Raw genomic sequence first — 19,010 nt, forward strand, 5'->3', positions numbered from 1 at the left:
AGGGCTGCATATTGGGGTTGGGTTTTTTTTTTAGCTAACAGCAGGACTGATTTTTATTTGATTTATTTGATTTGGTTACCTGCAACAGTTTTTACACTTATTTTAATTCCATAACATCCTTATCTTGATATTGCTTTATTTCCATTGCTCTATTTCCATGATCATATTGCTAAAAGTAGCCATGTTGTTCAGATAAACAATCTTCAGTCCCCCATCGGATTAGTGCATGACTAGTGGTATAATGTACTAAGGTTCTCTTTCTTTTGCTATGAGGTCAAAAGAAACATTAGAGTGATGGTCAGATGTAGTGGGTTTATGGAGGAAACCAATGGTTTATGTTTATGAAAGGTAGCCTCATTTTAATAAATCCAAATAATTCATGTGGGCATTATGTTGATTTTCCTAAATACAAATTGTTTTCTGATTCTTTTGCCAAAGGGATGTGTAAATTGTAGGCCCCATTGAATGTAAATGAAGTTTCATGTACTAAATAATGTAATATTTTTGTACATTTTTTAATACTGTGCTTACTTACATAGGTATCAGTGCATAGTAAAACCACATATAAAGAACAGGAAATGATTTGAGTTTGCTTCATGTTTTATTAAGACTTTGCAGCAAGGCCAATACATGGCCAATACCACAGCAGGGTGATGCACTGTGATGCACTCTCCATCCTTGACATGAGAGTGCAGCCTCCCCAATCACTCCCCACCATTGCCAATAACTACAATGAGAGAGAGCACGATACACAAAACACAGACACACACGACTTCCACAAACAACAATCTTTGCTAAGCACTGTGGCCTTGAAAAACAGTTCACAATGCACAGAATAGTTAAGACTTTGGAGTTTCAAGTTGGCCTTCCAGCCCCTTCATTTTTGCAGAATCCTTTCTGGATGGAGAATGAGTGGGATGTTGTGTGCGTCACCCTACGAAATGGCAAAGAATAGTTTCAGCTCACCATTCAAAACATTTCAGGATTTTAGTGCAACCCAACCTATGAGTCATGGTTGGTAAGGCTGAAATTGGTTAATTACAGAATTCTGCTGCCAAAATCCCAGCTTTAAAATGCCAGCTTAGAAATGAATCTTCTCTCTGAATACATTGCATACACAAATTTATAAGTATATAACATCAAGTGCAAATGCACTGTTTTGCTGATGTTAGTTACAATATACACTCAGTGACCACTTTATTAGGTATTTATTAGACACATTTTTTGGGACTTATTGGTCTTGTGCTGGCATAGCCCATCCACTTAAAGGTTCGACGTGTTGTGTGTTTAGAAATGTTCTTCTGCATATGACTGTTGTAACACATGGTTACTTGAGTCAGCTTAAACTGGGATGGTCATTCTCCATATCTCATTAACAAGCCATTTTAGCCCACAGAACTGCCACTCACTGGATGTTTTTTGTGGGGTTTTTTTTTTTGCACCTTCTCTGTCAAGTCTTGTGTTCGTGCATGAAAATCCCAGGATATCAGCAATTTCTGAGATACTCAAACCAGCCTGTCTGGCACCAAAAATCTTTCTATGGTCAAAGTCACTTAGATCACATTTCTTCCCCATTCTAATGTCTGATCTGAACTACAACTGAACCTCTTGATTGGCTAATTAGATATTTGGATAAACGAGGTGGTGTACAGGTTTACCTAATAAAGTGGTCACTGCATGTATACCAGGAGTATTTGACCTGAGGCAGAGTGAGAGTTTTGTTTTTGGTAAGCTATGACATTATGTATATATTTTATTTGCATTTTGAGATTCTTTACAGTTAGAAGACCCAACGGACCACATTGTATAGATCCATCGCTATTGCACAGACACCTTATATACTGCAATATATGCACACCAGTAAACTGTGGCAGGACAGAGTACAGTATGAAATGTAAACAGCAAAATGTAAGGTTACATAATCTGCCAATTTCTGCAAAGGTTTTTTTGGGCACTTACCTGTTGTACAGGGAGGATTCTATTCCTCAGAGCTGCCCTTGGAGGAAGACTTGGACACCTGGATGATCTCCACGGAGGAGAAACCCTTGCCCACGGAGGCACGGTTTCTGGTGCGCAGCTTGTTCAGGGCCATCTCTGCATTGCCTGCCCTCTCTTCTGCATCATCCAATTCATGCACCGTCTTTCTGTACTTGGACAGACTAGCATTGGCTATCTCTTCCTACAGACAGGAGGTACAGGAACAGAGTAGATATTAGTGTGTTCGCCCAGTATGCACTATGAAATATGTTCTGTGTTTTCCCCATTGACTTTAGTTGTTCAGTACATGTATTTTTTTCTTGCCATTTGTATCTCTATTAATATTTCCCACCAGCATTTATTGTTTCTCAGATTGCTCAAGTGCTGGTAAAATATTTTTGAGAATTCCAGATTAGCCGCTGCATGAAAATGTAGTGTAGGTGAGACACATGAATGTTCAGTACTGAATGTGATGTCACTCCTTTGGCTGGGGACTGTGTTCTTTTGTAAAGCTGGCTAATCACAGCTCTTGTTGTGCACAGTGGACGGCGAGGGCCGTAGACGGAGACCCTCAGCAGATGCAGTATATTCCCGCTACACCGGTACTCACAGACTCCTCGATCTGCCTCTTGTAGGACTTGAGCTTGCTCTGCAGCTTCTCCACCAGCTCCTGCATGCGCTGGTTGGTCTTGTGGTCCTCCTCGGTCTGGAAGACCAACTCCTTCAGGCGGCGCTCCTGCTTGCGCAGGATCTTCACGGTCTCCACGTGACGCTTCTGTTCAGAGTCCAAGTCCGTCTCCAGGTCTTTGTTCTGCGCACGGCAGGAATTGAGGGCAGGGGAGGGGGCGTTAGATAGTTATATAGTGGTTTTGTCATTGTCCTCTTACCTTTTGGCTTCTTTCATGGGTATGTGTGTTTCTGTTTGTGTGTATGTGTACAACTTGCATGTATGTCAGTGCCCGCCAGATGGTTTGGGACAAATACATTTTTTCCTCTTCATTTACCTATGTTCTCCAACTGTAAAATAGTTCACCTGCAGTTAAGGCACAGATTCCCAGCTTTTGTTAATTGGTATTTATTAATACATTTTTGGTATCAGCATGTAGAGATTACAGCACTTTTTATGCCTAGCTCCCCCCCACCCCCCATTTCAGGAGTACAGAGGCAAATAAAGAAAACATATATCTTTGCCCCAAAACATTCTGTATGTTCAGTATGTCTCTGTGGATTTGCATGCGTGTGGATCGCTTGTGAATGTACGTAAGGGAATCCATAAAGGAATGGCTTCACATGCTGACTGTGTAGAGCAGGTCCACCACTCACCCGGGCCTCCAGTTTCTGGATGGTGCGTTTCCCAGCCTTGAGAGCCATCTGCTCAGCCTCCTCTATCTTCACCTGCATCTCTTTGATGGTGATCTCATTGTTCTTCTTGATCTTCTCCAGGTGGCTACAGTGGTCCTGCTCCTGCCGCAGCTCCTCTGCCATGCGGGTGGCCTACGAAATGGCAGAGGCACGTAATGAAACCAGATCAATGGTTGACAGCCCCCCGTCCCCCCCGCTTACTGTGTGTGTGGCAATAGAGACTCACGTCAGCAAAGGCCTTCTTAGCTCTCTCGTCAGCGGCACGGAATTCGCTGATCAGCTCCTCGTTGTGGTTGGAGATTCGGGTCAGGTCCTGCTCCATTTTCCGCTTTATGATGGTCAAGCTGTGGTTCTGATGGAGGACGAATACAGTCTCACTCAAAAGGTCAGGAAATAATTTTTCCACAAATTGTTTTCAAAATCAGGATTTTTTTAAATGTATGGCTCCCAGTGGAGAATTTCCACTGTTAAGCTTTTTGTAAATGGTGCTATACAAAATATAACAACATTGCTTGATGTGCCTGCACTTTCTAATCAGTTACAAAGCAAAAATAGCTCACACCTTGCTCTGGACATTATGAAAATTGTACACAGGTATCTTCAGGATACCTCTTTTGAGTTACTGTATGTAATGTCATTAATTGCATTCCCGCCGCAACAGATGATTCTCCGACACAGTGCCCAGGAACGTGTACCTGCACGTTGAGTTCGTTGTGGCGTTCGGTGATCTCCACCAGCTCCTGCTCGATGAGCTTGCGGGAGCGCTCGGAGGCCTCCAGCCCGCTGCGCACCTCCTCCAGCTCCGTCTGCAGGAGGCTGAGGCGCCGCTCCTGCAGGGTGTACTGCTCCCTCAGCTCCTCGTACTGACGGGCGTCCTCGTCCATCTGCACCTGCATGTCCTGCCAGCCGGAGCGTGGGTAGAAAACGCCGGTCAGCCAAACACTACTCATGAGCAGGGGCTACTTGGTAGCTGCTATAATGCGCACAATTACAGTTCTGCATTCTGTGATTATAGCGTGTGGATAACTTAGAATGCACCTGCCATCGAGTAATTATATGGAAACAAAGTGACAAACGATCTGTTTCCATGTCTTGTTTATTTATCTGCCACTAGGTAAATTGACCTGGACCAACCTTGTCAAGTGTGAAAATAATGGATCTAGTATGTAGTATTTGCTTGTATATCCAACAAAGCATGTTCCGTGGTAGTCATTACTTTTTAGTGGGGCACTGTAGGTATAATTTGGTGATGAATGCTTTTTTCCTTTCTCCCAGGACACTGTATCTCTTTACCTTGATCTGCTGCTGCAGTCTCTTGAGAGTCTTGACCAGCTCGCTGTTGTTCTTGTTGGCATGATCCAACTGGATCTCCATCTCGTTCAGGTCAGTCTCCATCTTCTTCTTCAGACGCAGAGCCTCAGCGCGGCCTTTGGCCTCTGCCTCCAGGCTGGCCTGGAGGGACTCTATGGCGCGCTGATGGTTCTTCCTGGTGAGGTGTCAGGACAGCATTTGAGGAACCTTGTGTGCAGGCATTATTTAGCTGTATAGTAGCTTCTACCTTAATCTGCATAACCTCTATGGTCATTTGCCAGGTAGACTCTCCAATTAATTATGTGGAAAACAAAGTCAACAAATTGACCTGTTTTTTGGCCAGGTGCTAATGTGGCTGACTTAATTAGCCATGATAAACAGATGCTCTTGTTCTTTGACTTGTACAAAATTATTATTGGAATGGCTTTCTGAATGTTGACAGATTGATTGCCCTGACCTTGTAATCTCAAATTCCTCCTCCTTCTCATGAATTCGACGGTCAATGTCGGCTTTGACCTGGGCCAGCTCCAGCTGAACACGAACCACCTTTGCCTCCTCAGCCTAGAGGTAAACAAATCACTTCATTCTCCACTTTGTGGCACATCATCTCAAACAGGATCCAACAGAAACTGAAGTAGGTGCTGATAACCAGAAAGTATAAATGTACACCAGAATATAATTGCATGCTATTGACCATTAAATAAGCTATTTGAAATATAGACCATTGAGTGGCATAATAAGGCTCAACTCAAGACTCTCCAGCTCTCTCTAATTCCATAACCATTGAGCATCGATAAATTATGAAGTTGCATGGGTGAGTAATTGACCTGCTGTGAAGTAGCTGACTGAAATAAAAGCTCCCTGGCACATGAGCCGTCCTACTGTAGACAGGATCAGTGTTAGGATACAGTAGATGCAGTGCACTGTTACCTCTAGAGAAGCTTCCGTCTCCTCTAGGGCCATCTGTAGCTCTTCCTTCTCCACCTCCAGCTTCTTCTTTGCCTTCTGAAGCTCATGGTAACTCTTACCACCCTCACCAAGCTGATCCACAAGATCTTTGATCTCCTCTGCACAAAACAGGTTGAAGATTATTAGAAAGATAGGTCTTTCAAAAATGTTGTACTATGCTCAAGGGTTCATCAACCTGCAGCTTGAATCTTAAGTGACAATGCAATATAATTTAATAGACTTGATATCTTTTAATTTTCTATTACATGCTATAATGCTACCACATAATATTCTTGTAAATTGAATCATTATCCGAGAAGAGTACAAGTGCCACTTGTGCCACAAAATGGTAAAATATGGTCCCAATTAATATAATCATTTTACTAACTTATTTCTGAGATGTCTGTTATATTTTGTCTGAATCTGTGTGCTGTCTGTGTTTTGATGCCTCACCTGTAAGGGTTTTGTTGTCCTTTTTCACAACCTCCAGTTGTTCCAGTGACTCTTCAAAGGAGGTTTTGAGTTTGTAGATCTCGGTCATGTAGTTGCGACACTCTTTCTGGGAGGTGTCCAATTCGACCTGCAGCTCCTCACACTTCTGGCTCCACTCAGCGATCATCTTGTCAAAGGTCCGTTGCTTCTTGTCCAGCGCAGCAGCTGCAGCATTGGACTACAGGGAGGAGAACCCATAACCGTACCTCATCACCAGTCAGAATAGAATTACTTTGTAGGTATGTGCAGATTAATGGTGGAAATAGCAGTGTCATGTGTCAGGACCATCCTGTGGTACTGTACCTTCTCCAGGTCAATAGTAAGATCTTCCACCTCTCCCTGAAGCCTGTTTTTGACCTTGTCCAAACTTGCAGCACGGGCCTGGGCCGCCTCTGCAGCTTCCTCTGCCTCCTGGAGCCGAGCTGCCAGTTTACGCCTGTGTGGAGAGGAAATGACTGGCTCGTCTGTTTATGGCATCACACAGTGAGTACTGTATGTAATCCAGAATGAGACATTTTGGTCAACCTTGCAGAAAACAAGGCTTATCAAGTATATAATAGTAAAATGTTTGCTTGTTCACTCATCGTTTATCAAGGCTGTGTTATCGTATAGAAATATATATTCAGGTTTCAAATTCTTATTAATTTTTTGGTAATTTGAGAGGTGTTCTAATACGCTGCAACTCACAAAGTTGGCATAGCAAGATAGATATATTAGGTAAGGTCTGCAAAAACAATAGCATAGATGCAAGAATAGCCGTGATTGAGCATCAAGCTAAAAAGCAGAGGTAAGAAAGATGATCAAAGTAGCAACAAGACCAAATTGTGAGTCAAAATAAGGAAGGCGACCTTTCCTAATCTCAGGACAGCAACTGTCAAATAAAGAACAATGAAGTCAACCATGTCAACCATGCAATGTAACTGTAACTTTAATCACACTGACATGTACATAATGCTCAGCACAGTTCTATAGCAGTAAATTAGATAGTTAAACATAAATTTATTGTACTGGGAAGATGCCCCTTGCTAATGTGTTTGGTAGCAGTGTACTGAAATGTTTTGCTCACATGCCTAGCTCCTATGCCAACCAGGCTACCATCAACTTACTTGGTCTCCTCCAGCTCCTCAGTTTTCTGGATGGCATCAGTCTCATACTTAGTCCTCCAGGTGGCCACCTCAGTGTTGAGCTTGGAGATGAGGCGCTGCATCTCGGATTTGCCTTCCTGCTCCTCCTCAAGCTGCTCCTTCAGTAGGTCTAGGTCATGCCGGGCATTAGCCAGGCCCACCACAGCTGCACTGCGGCCCTAATGTGACCAGGGTTCAGTGGGGAATCTTTTTCCAATTGCACATAACATTATGGCATATATGTTGGAATAATATTGATCATTTTTAATACTTCAATCCACAATGCTCCTACGGAGCCCCCCTAGTCACCCTGAAAATATTTAAACACGGAAATCTGTACCCTCAGTTTTGTAAACCATGCGCTCAGTTTGCAAATCCGTACCCTCAGTTTTGCAAAGTCCATAATCCAGATATGTCATAAATAGGTGTTTAAGCAAGTGTTTGTGACCCAACAAAAACAGTGCACCATGGTTTCCTAACTTTCCACAATCTAAAAAGGATATTGGAAGTTTGGAAGCTGTTTGTGTTTGCTGAATGTGTGTGTAGATCTTACTGGGGTGTCTGATCAAGGTGTGCAAGTGCTGTGATCACCTTGGACTCTTCATCGACCTGCCTCTTGAGCTCATCGTTCTGGGTGACCACTGCAGCCCTGACGCGTGTGATCTGGTTGAGCTTGCTCTGTGCTTCTTCCAGTTCACGAGTGAGGTCGCTGTTTTCAACTGTGCCACAGAGCAGAAGAAGAAGATTAAGATAGCACTGTACTTGGACAGCACAATAGTGTGCTGTGCTCTGCTTGTGGGAATTTCTCATTATTAATTTCTGGGGTGTAGTTAGCAAAGGACCAGTGGTATGACATGGGCATGTTGTGAGGTATAAAGGGTGAGTGGAATACTGATAATCAGTTTCAGATTGATTGAAAATCATATTTTTTCCTACCTGACAGGCGACCCTTTATAGCATTCAACTCGGTGTGGGACCTCTCCATCTCTGCCAGCCTGGCGCTGGCTTCAGCTAGACTGTCCTCCAACTTGCGCACATGTGCCTCAGAGTTCAACTGCGCGCAAGACATCCAGGAAAATGTAATATTAAACCTAATCTTGTTCCATGGTATTAATAATGCATCAACTAATAGCAATACTCAAAAGTTACTTTGTATAAATCATTGGTTAGAATTGAACTGCATAATTTAGGGAGAATTATACCGATTTTTGTAAAGCTTATAATAATAATAATAATAACAACAATAATGTTGAGAATGAGAATTAAAACAACATTGCAATATTACAATCGCTTGCTATGTTTTCTTCACCTTGGACTTCTGGATGGATTCAACGGTGGCATTGAGGTCATCGATCTCGGCCTTCATGACCTGCTTGTCTTTCTCCAGCTTGATCTTGACCCTCTGCAGGTTCTCCATGTGCTCGGCCATCTCTGTCATGGCGTCGGAGTGCTTCTTGCGGAGGGCGGAGGACGTGGCCTCGGCCTGCAGCGCCGCCTCCTCCAGTTCCCTGCGCAGCTTCAGAAGCTCGCCCTCCCGCTTCTTGTTCTGCTCGATCTGGGGACACGAGGTAGGGGAGACTGTGAGCTCGCCTCACCGAGGCCCGGGTAGCCGTGCGGGTCAGGTTCAGTTCAGTTACGCCGCGGGCGGGCATTTTCGGCCTTGCCTGAGTGACGGTGGCACCCCCTGCCTCCTCCAGCCTGTCCCCGAGGTCCTCCAGGTCACGGGAGAGGTCTGCGCGTTGTTTCTCGACCTGATCGGGAATGAGGACAAAATATGTTACGGGGCATTTGCCTCCAAAATTATATTCAAATCAAATCAGTAAGAAGTACTGAAGACACCACATCACTGTACCTTGGCTCTGATTGCCCTCTCAGCTTCCAGTTCCTCTTCCAGCTCTTCAATGCGGGCCTGGAAATAAACCATGGAAGTTGTTGAATAGAGTACAGAAGGATAGAGTGGACCACACAATTAATCTCCCATCTGTTTTCCATTACCTGGTGCTCTTTGAGCTTCCTCTGAAGAGTAGAGCTGAGTGACTGCTCATCCTCCCATTTTGAGTTCAAGTGGTTGATCTCAAAGTCCCTCCTAGAATAAAACGTGATCATAGCATCTTGCAGATGTGCCCTTATTTAAACTATAATTTTATTATATGCTGTCACATGAGAGAAACCATTAGAGGATAATAATATGTCTACTGATATAGCCAGAATGCTCTCTGTACAGTTGTCATTCTATTAGTTTACATACTTTTTGACCACCTCCTCCAGATCGAGCTTTGCTCTCTCCATTTCACTAAGGTTGTCGATGGTCATCTTCAGGTCACCCTCTGCTTTGCGTCGGGCTTTCTCCACCTCAGAACGGATTTTCTTCTCTTGTTCCCAGGTGTCTTCCAGCTGACACATCAAAAGGCAAAAACCCCGTTATGGGCTGGTTCTCAGAAACAAACTGTGTGTTCCCACCTCTCTAGGTAGCAACACTCACCTCGTGAAGCTGGGTTGTGAGCTTGCTGTTATTTTTGGTGAGGTGGTTTGTCTTATCTTCCTCCACTTGAAGGTCATCCAGAGTTTTCTGCCAACAGAAAATAAAATTATAATAATTCAAAAATAGGGTCACAAATATTATTTTTGATCAGATATAATAATGTTTTCCCACTATTCATTTTGAGCATAATCTATTCACATTGAGTATATGTAAATTGAGCATACAGACTGAGTATATGAATAGACATAGTTGGTAACTGATGATTGCTCCTTTCTTGTGCAAGAAGTGAAGGGATTCAACCTCACCTGCTGAAGCTCCTCTAGAGCTCTCTTCTCCTTCTGAAGCTTGCCAATGAGGTCATCTCTCTGGCCAAGGTCTCCTGATAGTGTACGCACCTTCTGGTCAAAGACCTAGAGGACAGTTTCAGAGGTGTGACCACTGAGTCATGGCATTCTTATATACATTTCCACTGACAGCTGTACTGTCCTTACTATTTACTATATTACTACTATAATTCTACCACAAAAAAAGTCTGTGAATCATCAAACACAGAATGAAAAACAATATTGCACAATGATAGAAGGACACAGTCAGCAAGCAAAAACTTCCAAGCCAAGATTTCCTTCCAAAAATCTGAGAAACTTAAGCTGGAGGATATATAGAGAGCAATCAAACTTAAGTTATGGTATCATAAACACATATGATTGTTTTACAAAATAGCAAATGCAAAGGTTTTGAGTTACTTGGCAAAGCAAGAATATAAAGTCAATGAAATCTTGTTACTTCCAAGTTTTATAAAAATTAGGAAGTTGGCAACACTTTCATGGCCACCCTTATTGAACCTGTGGAGATGCTGCCTTTGGAAGAACAGGCTGACTGTTCCAAAGTGCTGGTCTTTAAGTGGGAGGAGACAAGTCACCTGTCTTTCTTTCTCAGTCTTGGCCAGAGTGGACTCCAGCCCCTCCAGATCCCTCTTCAAGTCAATGACCTCTCCTTCCAGCTTGCGCTTCTGACCGCTCAGACTACTAGCAACGCCCTCCTCCTCCTCCAATCGCTCCTTCATGTCCTGGATCTCGCCCTCCATGTCGATCTTCTGCTTCATCAGCTGGGTGCAGCGTTCCTCTGCGTCTGCTGTTGTTTCTTGCTCCTGCCAGGAAGATAGAGCATCAGCAAAGGAAGAGTCAATACATTGGTGTTTGTCTTCTGATGCTCTTGACTGAAAGGCATGGACTCCAAGCTTGCAATCATGCTACCGCATTGTCTTCAGAATAAGACTCACCCCAGCCAGGGCCAAAGCCAGGTCACTCTTCTCTTTTGAGAGAGTGGCCAGCTTCTCCTCCAAGTCTTTGATCTTCTCCATCATCTCCTGGGTCTTCTCCAGTGCATTTCGCAGCTCCTCTTCCTTGGCCTTCATCTCTTCCTCCTGGCGAGCCACATGCAACAGAGGCTTGACCTGAAAGGGACAGACAAATCAGCAAGGTCATCGAGGGAAGTGCGGTACTGTTAATACCAGTGATGGAGGCCAAATTCTGCCGCCACTGTACTCACCTTGGTGTAAAGCTTCCACCAACCCCAAAAGCGAAGTTTGAGGAACTTGCGCACGTTCCTCTGGATAGCAATGAGAGCCATTCTGAAAAAAATCATTGTAAAGATCTGTCTGGCCATGAGTGCTGCAATTTGAATGTAAGAAACCAAGGGAAGCAGCTATCTCCACTGACCTTCTCTCGAGCATTTTCTTAAATTCAATCCTCATGATGAAGCCACGTGAACGAGCCTGAAGCATTGTCATGATTTTTGCGAGCCGCTCATCTCGCATGTCCTCCAGCTTGGCCAGTACTCCAGCACGGAAGAACACCTACAAAATTTTTGCGTTTATAGAAAGAGACCATGAGGAATCATGGGTAAACAATTAGTAGCAGACAGTGGCCTAGGGGTTTAAATCCTTGTTTCCCCACAATTTAATTTGAGCAAAATGTGGATCTATGTGTATTCCTTGATGTAACATTACCTTAGTGTGTCCTATTCTGTATTCTGAGTTGTCCAAACCAAGGGTACCCAGAATCAGCTCTGATGCTTTTTTATTGTCTACAAATCCCTTGGGGATGACGTTGGGGTTCAGGACATAGTACCTACAACCAAGAGCAGATGTATATAATCAGTGGGAATCAGACCCATTACCTAACGTAACTAAATGGCAAAAGTCATTTTACCTCTGTGCATAAAAGACCCAGGTGTCTCTGACAAAATGTATTTATTTTATTTCTGAGGGTTGGCCAATTTTAGTGTACACAACAAACAGATCTATGATACAGTTTCATATGTATAATGTACATCAAATATTTCCTGCAGTTTTTGAGCTAGATATTGTGAATATGCAGCATGAATATAATAGTATTCAAGTAAATGATTTCAAGTCATATCAGTGTTCACTACTATACATGGGATCTTTTTTTTCCATATTCATTATCATGCGTAGTCACGTTCACCATTATACAAACTAATATTTTTAACCTTTACATTCTTGTTTGATTTACAGAGTGATACTATCACAACTTTCGGTAAAGGTAGATATGAGGAATATGACCTCTGCTTGAACTCGGGGTACTGCAGCCTGTTGGGAAAGCCCTTTCTGCAGATACGGATCCCCTCCAGCACACCGTTACAGGCCAGCTGATGCAGGACGAGGTGGGCATCACAGACGCCTGGGAAGAGAGCGCAACACAGCCACTCAGTATTTACAGATAAAACCCTGAACTCTCTGCCAATTGACTATGCAGTTTCAGTAATTCAGTAAGTCCATTGAAGAGTCTTGGAATGTTCTTGCCTGATTGTTTAAACTCATTGGGGACGATGCATCGCACAAAGTGAGGTGCTGTGCTGCGCAGGGTGGTCATCAGCTTGTTCAGCTGCTCCTGTTGGAGAAAGAAGGAGATTGCTGAGCTTTTTCTAGGCTGTAGCCAGATACCTTTATTATATTTTCATATTTTGTGAAACACGCAAATGGCAGTGAAGAAAATAAACACCCTATAGAAGTTTGAGACGGTCTGGAAGGATGCTCCCTTCTTCTGCTTCTTGGTCCCGGCGGCTGACTCCTCCTCTTTGAAAAGGACAGCCATCAGTGGAACGGTGGACTTCTGAAAGAGGCCAACCACGGTCTCATTCAGGGGATCCTTGTTCTTCTCCAGCCAGCCTGAGATATTGTATCCCACCTGGGTGTCAAAGGAAGAAGGAGCATTCAGGAATATTCAGAGAATTCCATATGCTGAAGCGCATACTATTCCACAGGGAGTATCCCAGCCTTCGGTTCGGTGGACTCACTGTGCCTGCATAGTGGACCAGTTCAAAATGCGCTTCTGGGCCTTTCCTCCCACCTTTGGGCTTCATGAAGTTGCTGGACTTGCCCAGATGATTCTCATACAGGGCAGCCTTGAAGGTGGCATCTGTGGCCTTTGGGAACACACACTGCTCTTCCAGGATGGAGAAGATTCCCATAGGCTACAGAGTGAAAAATACCAGGAGACAGTTAGAAAATGTCATGGTATGTACTCAGAGAAATGTAATGAATACAAAGACTAAACAGAAAACTCACATTGATGAAAACTGGCCATATTCAACACTGTTCTGTTCAGGAGTGAATCAGCACTGCGTACCACCAATAATATGAAGAAAGGCAGGCTTTTCCCTCACCTTTTCCAGAAGCTCAATGCAAGCCTGCAGATCCAGGCCAAAGTCAATGAAGGTCCATTCAATGCCCTCCTTCTTGTACTCTTCCTGCTCTAGCACAAACATGTGGTGGTTGAAGAACTGCTGCAGCTTCTCGTTGGTGAAGTTGATGCACAGCTGCTCAAAGCTGTTGAACTGTGAATAAACATTGGGAAATATTTCTTACCAGACCAAAAGGGAAATGGTACAGATGAGTTTCAGTGTCGCATGCATAAGTCCTGTTGTGGTTTTACCTCAAAGATTTCGAAGCCAGCAATGTCCAGCACGCCTATGAAGTACTGCCGCTGCATCTTGGTGTCTAGGGTCTTGTTGATCCTGGTGACCATCCATTTGAACATCCTGTCATAGGTGGCTTTGCCCAGTGCTCCAATAGAGTAGATGCACTGGTCTAGGGTCTGACTTTTGGTCACAAACTCATTGCCCACCTTTACACGGGGCCTGGTGATTCCCTTCTGCAGGTCACCTGAGTTTATTCCCATCAGGTGGCTGACTTTGTCAGCCACTATGCCGAACAGGAAGAGCAAACAAAGAATGAGGACATTACATTACATTATTGGCATTTGGCAGATGCTCTTATCCAGAGCGACATACAGTTGATTAGACTAAGCTGGAGACAATCCTCCCCTGGAGCAATGCAGGGTTAAGGGCCTTGCTCAAGGGTGCAATGGCCCAATGGCTGTGCGGATCTTATTTTGGCTACACCGGGATTAGAACCACCGACCTTGTGGGTCCCAGTCATTTACCTTAACCACTACGCTACTACGCCCCTAGGACAAAGCCTGAAGGCAGGCATTACAACTGGCTAATGCTACCCAGCACTGTAATTACTTAGCTCTCACAAAATAGACAAAAATGTCCAATTGCACATCACTCTGGATAAGAGCGTCTAAATGCTTGCAATGTAATGTACACAGTTTTAAGGAAGTATTAATTTAGAATTAAGATGCTGTGCCTTATGCCATCCAAATTTACAGACCTGGTATGGCTATGTAAATGTACAGTAAAACTGGACATTTTTATAGCTATTTTTTCTTCAACTCTTTCAGTCCCAAGAGTGCCACAAGCGCAACTACCGTAAAATCCCAAGACTGCCATATGGCACTCTCGACCTTCTCCCTTTTCAACCAATCTCAACTCAATTTTCTCAACCAAAGCCAGTAACAGTGACACTACTACATATTGGGCTTGGGACTGAAAGGGTTCATTGTTACAAGGAAATAAATGACATTTGGGAAACAAATGGAGAAGGTGGTGAATTAAAGTAGTTGTGGTACCCTCGGTGGTGTCAACTTCAGCCTGCTCCTCTCTTGGCTTCTGCTTGAATTTCATGTTGCCAAAATGCATGATTCCACCGGTCAGCTTGTAGATACTCATTTTTTCCTCTAGGGTAAAGCCCAGCACATCAAATGCTTCCTTGAAAAGACAAAGGATATTATTTCTGAATTAATACCAGCCAACAAGATGGAAATTGCGTATGTTTAACCTCCTTAACAGAAGATTCAGACATGTACTGATTAGACCAAGAGGTGAGTGGCATGACTTACAATTTAAAATATGCTACTTTACATTTTGCTTATGACATGAAGAGTTTGTGAATAAAAGACAGTTGTGCCTATTGGGAAGAATAGTTCCATCAGGCAGCATTTTGTTGGGATAGCTTGAGATAGATGGCGACTCTGCCCTTTTCCCCTCCTGCAGAAAGACTTACATCAGTGAGCATCAACTCCTCTCCATCATCCATATTGTCCACCACAGTCACCCCCTGGCAGATCCAAGTATAGTGTTTGGGGTCTGGATGCAGCAGCAGTGCCTCTGCAAATTGTATGCTAACATTAGCATAAAATAACCTTGATGTACAGTACAATGCAAGACAACATGAAAAGTAGAGGCTTCACCAGCAAATAATATGCAGTATAAATATATGTGCTTGTCTTGTGAGATAAAGCTTGCTTGGTTACAATTACAACTCAATGACTAACAACAGGAGGATTTGTACTACTCTCACAACTACTTTACCAATCAGTTCTGGCCTTTTCCCTGAGAGAAGCTGGTAGAAGATGTGGTAGCCACGTTCTGCAGCTTGCTGTGAGATGACACGAGACTTCTCCAGCAAATCTGTAAATCACAAATATATTATTAGCTTGTGGGATTTTTGTTGCTTCGAATTTGCTCGTTCCTTATGTGTGTGATGTGCTATTGATTCATTTTGAATATACCTAACTGAATGTTTTCTCCAAAGCAAAACATAATCGGTTAATATGCTTGAATATTAATCATAATCATAATAATATGTTTTGAATTAACACATTTGAATTGATGATGTCGTTGCTAACAGGATTCAGAAACTCACAGCTCTCAATGTCTGCACCAGCCAGCTTAGCTGTTGGCCCAAAGTGGATTCGGATAAATTTTCCCTGTAATGAGCAAAATGAAAAATGAAAAAGTTCAAATACCAAAAAAACATGTCTTTGTACAATAAGAAACACTATCAAAACATGATAGGGAACTCATATTTCATAACTTCACGGTGGAATGCATAACAGTTGTTAGCTGAGTCATAGTTTGAGACCATATTGCACTAATTAATTTCTGTTTACATTCGTGAAGGGGAGGGGGGCTTTCTTACAAATCGAGAGGAGTTGTTGTTCCTTGTAGTCTTGGCATTACCAAAAGCTTCCAGAACAGGATTGGCCTGGATGATTTGATCTTCCAGGGAACCCTATAAAAATCAGACAAACAGGCTGTAGCATGGCACAAACTGTGTCTCTGTATGAAGGATTATACTCATTCATTACATTACATTACTTTACAGGCATTTTGCAGACGCTCTTATCCAGAGCGACTGAATAAAGTGCAAATTGAACCCAGGGACAAGTGTGATGAGGACTCTAGAGGAAAGTACAGTTCCGAGTCTTAGCTTGACCACATAGATACAACATGAACCCTTGAAGAATACATCAACTGTTATTCAAGTGCAGTTACAGAGTGTTGACAGTCAATCGGCCCATTCTGTACCTTGGAGTCTGTCACTGTCTGTTTTCCCCCAGTGGCTCCGACATTGGCAAAGTACTGGATGACCTTCTTGGTGTTCTCAGTCTTACCAGCACCGGATTCTCCACTAGAAATGACAGGAGTTTCACATGATTGGCCATTCTTGACAGTGGCAAATACTTTGCTCAACCTTGGTATCGATGGAGTGGCACTTACGTGATCAGCATAGACTGGTTTTCATGCTCTGTGGAGGAGAAAATAATTAAGGGGTGACTCTAAATTCCAGGGCAGTAAGAAAGGTTAATTACTGTGTGCTAGGCCATTTGGTATCTCCTGTTCCTTTACTCTGGGGAGAGCTTAACATTTAATAATATTTTGCTATGTTCCACATAGCACAGCAGGGTGTAATGAAACCAGAATGAAACTAATAGCAATACACATCATGTACACATTTTATGGTGGTCTCTTTAGACTTGTGAGATAATGACAACAAGCCAACATATTTGTTTCTGTCTATTGATGTTTTCTGGAGATTCTGATTCTGCACATTTCCTGTAAATTGTCAGTGTCCCGGGTTGACTCACCCATCAACATGTCATGATAGGCATTGTCAGAGATGGAGAAGAGATGGGGAGGCACCTCATTGCGCTTCTTCCCCTTGTAAATTTGGGCAACTTTAGACCCATAGATGGGGAGCCACTTATAGGGGTTTATAGTCACACAGAACAAGCCAGAGTACGTCTAGAAGAGTGACATGAAAACAACGTATTGGTTAGATTTAGATGTCCCTATCCCAAGGTGAATTACATACTTTTTATAATATGGAATTAACCATAGTAATACATGTATACAGTGAGTCATTAATTAAAATTGATATAGGCATACTAACTTCATTGAGTGTGCAAGACCAAGGATTTGAATTGTATCTACATATCACAGTAATATATTTTATGTAGTGTATTTATTAAATTCCTGAATTTGAGGCTAATTTCAATGAGTTTCAAGAGTTCAATCAGGAATGATGTGATATGTCCAAGCTTATAGGACAAGTACTCCTGGCCCTGGAGTAATGCTGGCTTTCTTTCTTCCCATCAAATCAGGTACTAATTTAGACCTAAATGTGTGGAGTTTCTGGCCAATCATTGACATTAGTCAATACAATACCGAACTGGGAGAACTGAAAACCAGCAGGGCCACTGATCTTGACTGGCCATATTTTAGTGTCTTGGCTCTAGGGCACATGTGTCTAAGCCAAGGCCTGCGCGTCAGATATGGCCCCCCACAAATTTTTATCTGGCCCTTTTGATCCGCAGCATTCACCTACGGAGTATGTAAAGTAGAAGAACATTTTGTATTCTAATGTTTGTAAGGATCAGGACCAGCTGTCCGGCTAGCTTCTGTTTTTAGTTCAGTTTTTCCTGGACTGTTAAATGTGACGTCAATAGGTTTCCTATGCTGTCAGATGCGACCTCTCATTTTTTAGTCGAACATATCGGTACCAAAAACGGATCGTTGTCAATCATTGCTAACAGCTGGTGTACAGACTGACACTAATATTTGTGAAATTCCGGGTTGGCAGCACCAAGTGAGTAAATTATTATTGAACACAACTGCAGCCCAACCTCTCTATCTCCTCCTGCGTTACAAACGCATTCCAAAACAATACAACATGTCTGGCCCTGAATTTTATTCACACTTCTTGAAACTTACATAGATTCTCATATTAACGTAACGCTGGCGAAGGTTGTCCATAACACTGGCTTCATTCAGGAAGGTCAGGTTAGCCATGTCAGAGGCCTGATAGAACTTCGGAGGGTTCATTTGCTGAACATCATCCTTCTTTGCAGTGATGGTCTGGAAAGCAAAACCCACATATTTATCAATTAAAATAAAAAAACAGTTTATGGGCCTGCAGAAAAAGTATTTGCATATGAATATGTTCTGTATTTCAAGTTACATTCAAGGAGAGACTTCAATGTCATTGAAACCAATCTTTCATGAATGCCTGGGTTTCCAATGTTCCAAATATGATTAAGTAGTCTTTGATTAAATAGTGCCTTTGGTCACTTGATGCACATGCACATATACACACCCAAAATATGTTTATTTGTGTGTATGTGTGTGTTGTATTGGCAGTGCTAATTGCAGTCGTGTTTCTGTGAGACGGGCAGCCCTACAGAGTTTTTAACAGTCTTGACAGTGATTTGTTCCCCCTGCTCTGACTGGATCTCGCCGGCGATGAAGCCTTCCTTCTCGTCCTTCACCCAACAGGACTTCTTGATGTCATAGGGCTTAGCCATGGCCTCCAACCGCTCCTTCTCAGTGGGAGCAAGGAAGGGCATGGGGTCCACTTCGTCCCCACACTCTCCTTTGTATGCGCCCGGCATGGTGGCTTAGCGGTTTCCAACCACAGCAACCAGAACAACAGGGAGATCCTTGTGCCAAGCTGGACCTTGGAAAAAGTCACAGGAGTCCACAAACAAGGTTGTAAGCTTCCTTGAAACCGGTCGTGCATTTCATTTTCATCCAACTCCTGACCCTTTTGGATACGCTATTTTTTCACAAAAAAGGATTGTATTTGCATTTTAATATATCGCATT

The 19,010-nt window shown here is 43.1% G+C and overlaps 1 protein-coding gene across 1 annotated transcript; it reads right to left on the reverse strand.

Annotated features, from left to right (window-relative positions):
- Window positions 1-730: 730 nt before the first annotated feature.
- LOC133114900 (myosin-16-like) lies at window positions 731-18,797 on the reverse strand. Its single transcript, XM_061224592.1, has 42 exons — window positions 18,588-18,797; window positions 18,121-18,264; window positions 16,995-17,151; window positions 16,627-16,654; window positions 16,435-16,537; window positions 16,046-16,138; window positions 15,770-15,833; window positions 15,436-15,534; window positions 15,124-15,231; window positions 14,694-14,828; window positions 13,653-13,921; window positions 13,384-13,554; window positions 13,015-13,191; window positions 12,720-12,905; window positions 12,521-12,608; window positions 12,281-12,398; window positions 11,705-11,825; window positions 11,415-11,551; window positions 11,245-11,326; window positions 10,976-11,149; window positions 10,616-10,843; window positions 10,002-10,106; window positions 9,697-9,783; window positions 9,463-9,608; window positions 9,210-9,300; window positions 9,067-9,123; window positions 8,879-8,965; window positions 8,524-8,769; window positions 8,151-8,268; window positions 7,806-7,933; window positions 7,197-7,393; window positions 6,394-6,526; window positions 6,052-6,268; window positions 5,581-5,717; window positions 5,108-5,211; window positions 4,633-4,825; window positions 4,035-4,238; window positions 3,566-3,691; window positions 3,294-3,471; window positions 2,588-2,781; window positions 1,960-2,179; window positions 731-934 (listed from the first exon to the last, which is right to left on the reverse strand). The coding sequence occupies exons 1-41, from the start codon at window positions 18,795-18,797 to the stop codon at window positions 1,979-1,981; spliced, it is 5,841 nt and encodes a 1,946-aa protein (XP_061080576.1). The 3' UTR covers window positions 731-934; window positions 1,960-1,978.
- Between the last annotated feature and the right edge of the window lie 213 nt (window positions 18,798-19,010).

The sequence above is a fragment of the Conger conger genome, chromosome 16 (genome assembly GCF_963514075.1).
Source record: "Conger conger chromosome 16, fConCon1.1, whole genome shotgun sequence".
Lineage (NCBI taxonomy): Eukaryota > Metazoa > Chordata > Actinopteri > Anguilliformes > Congridae > Conger > Conger conger.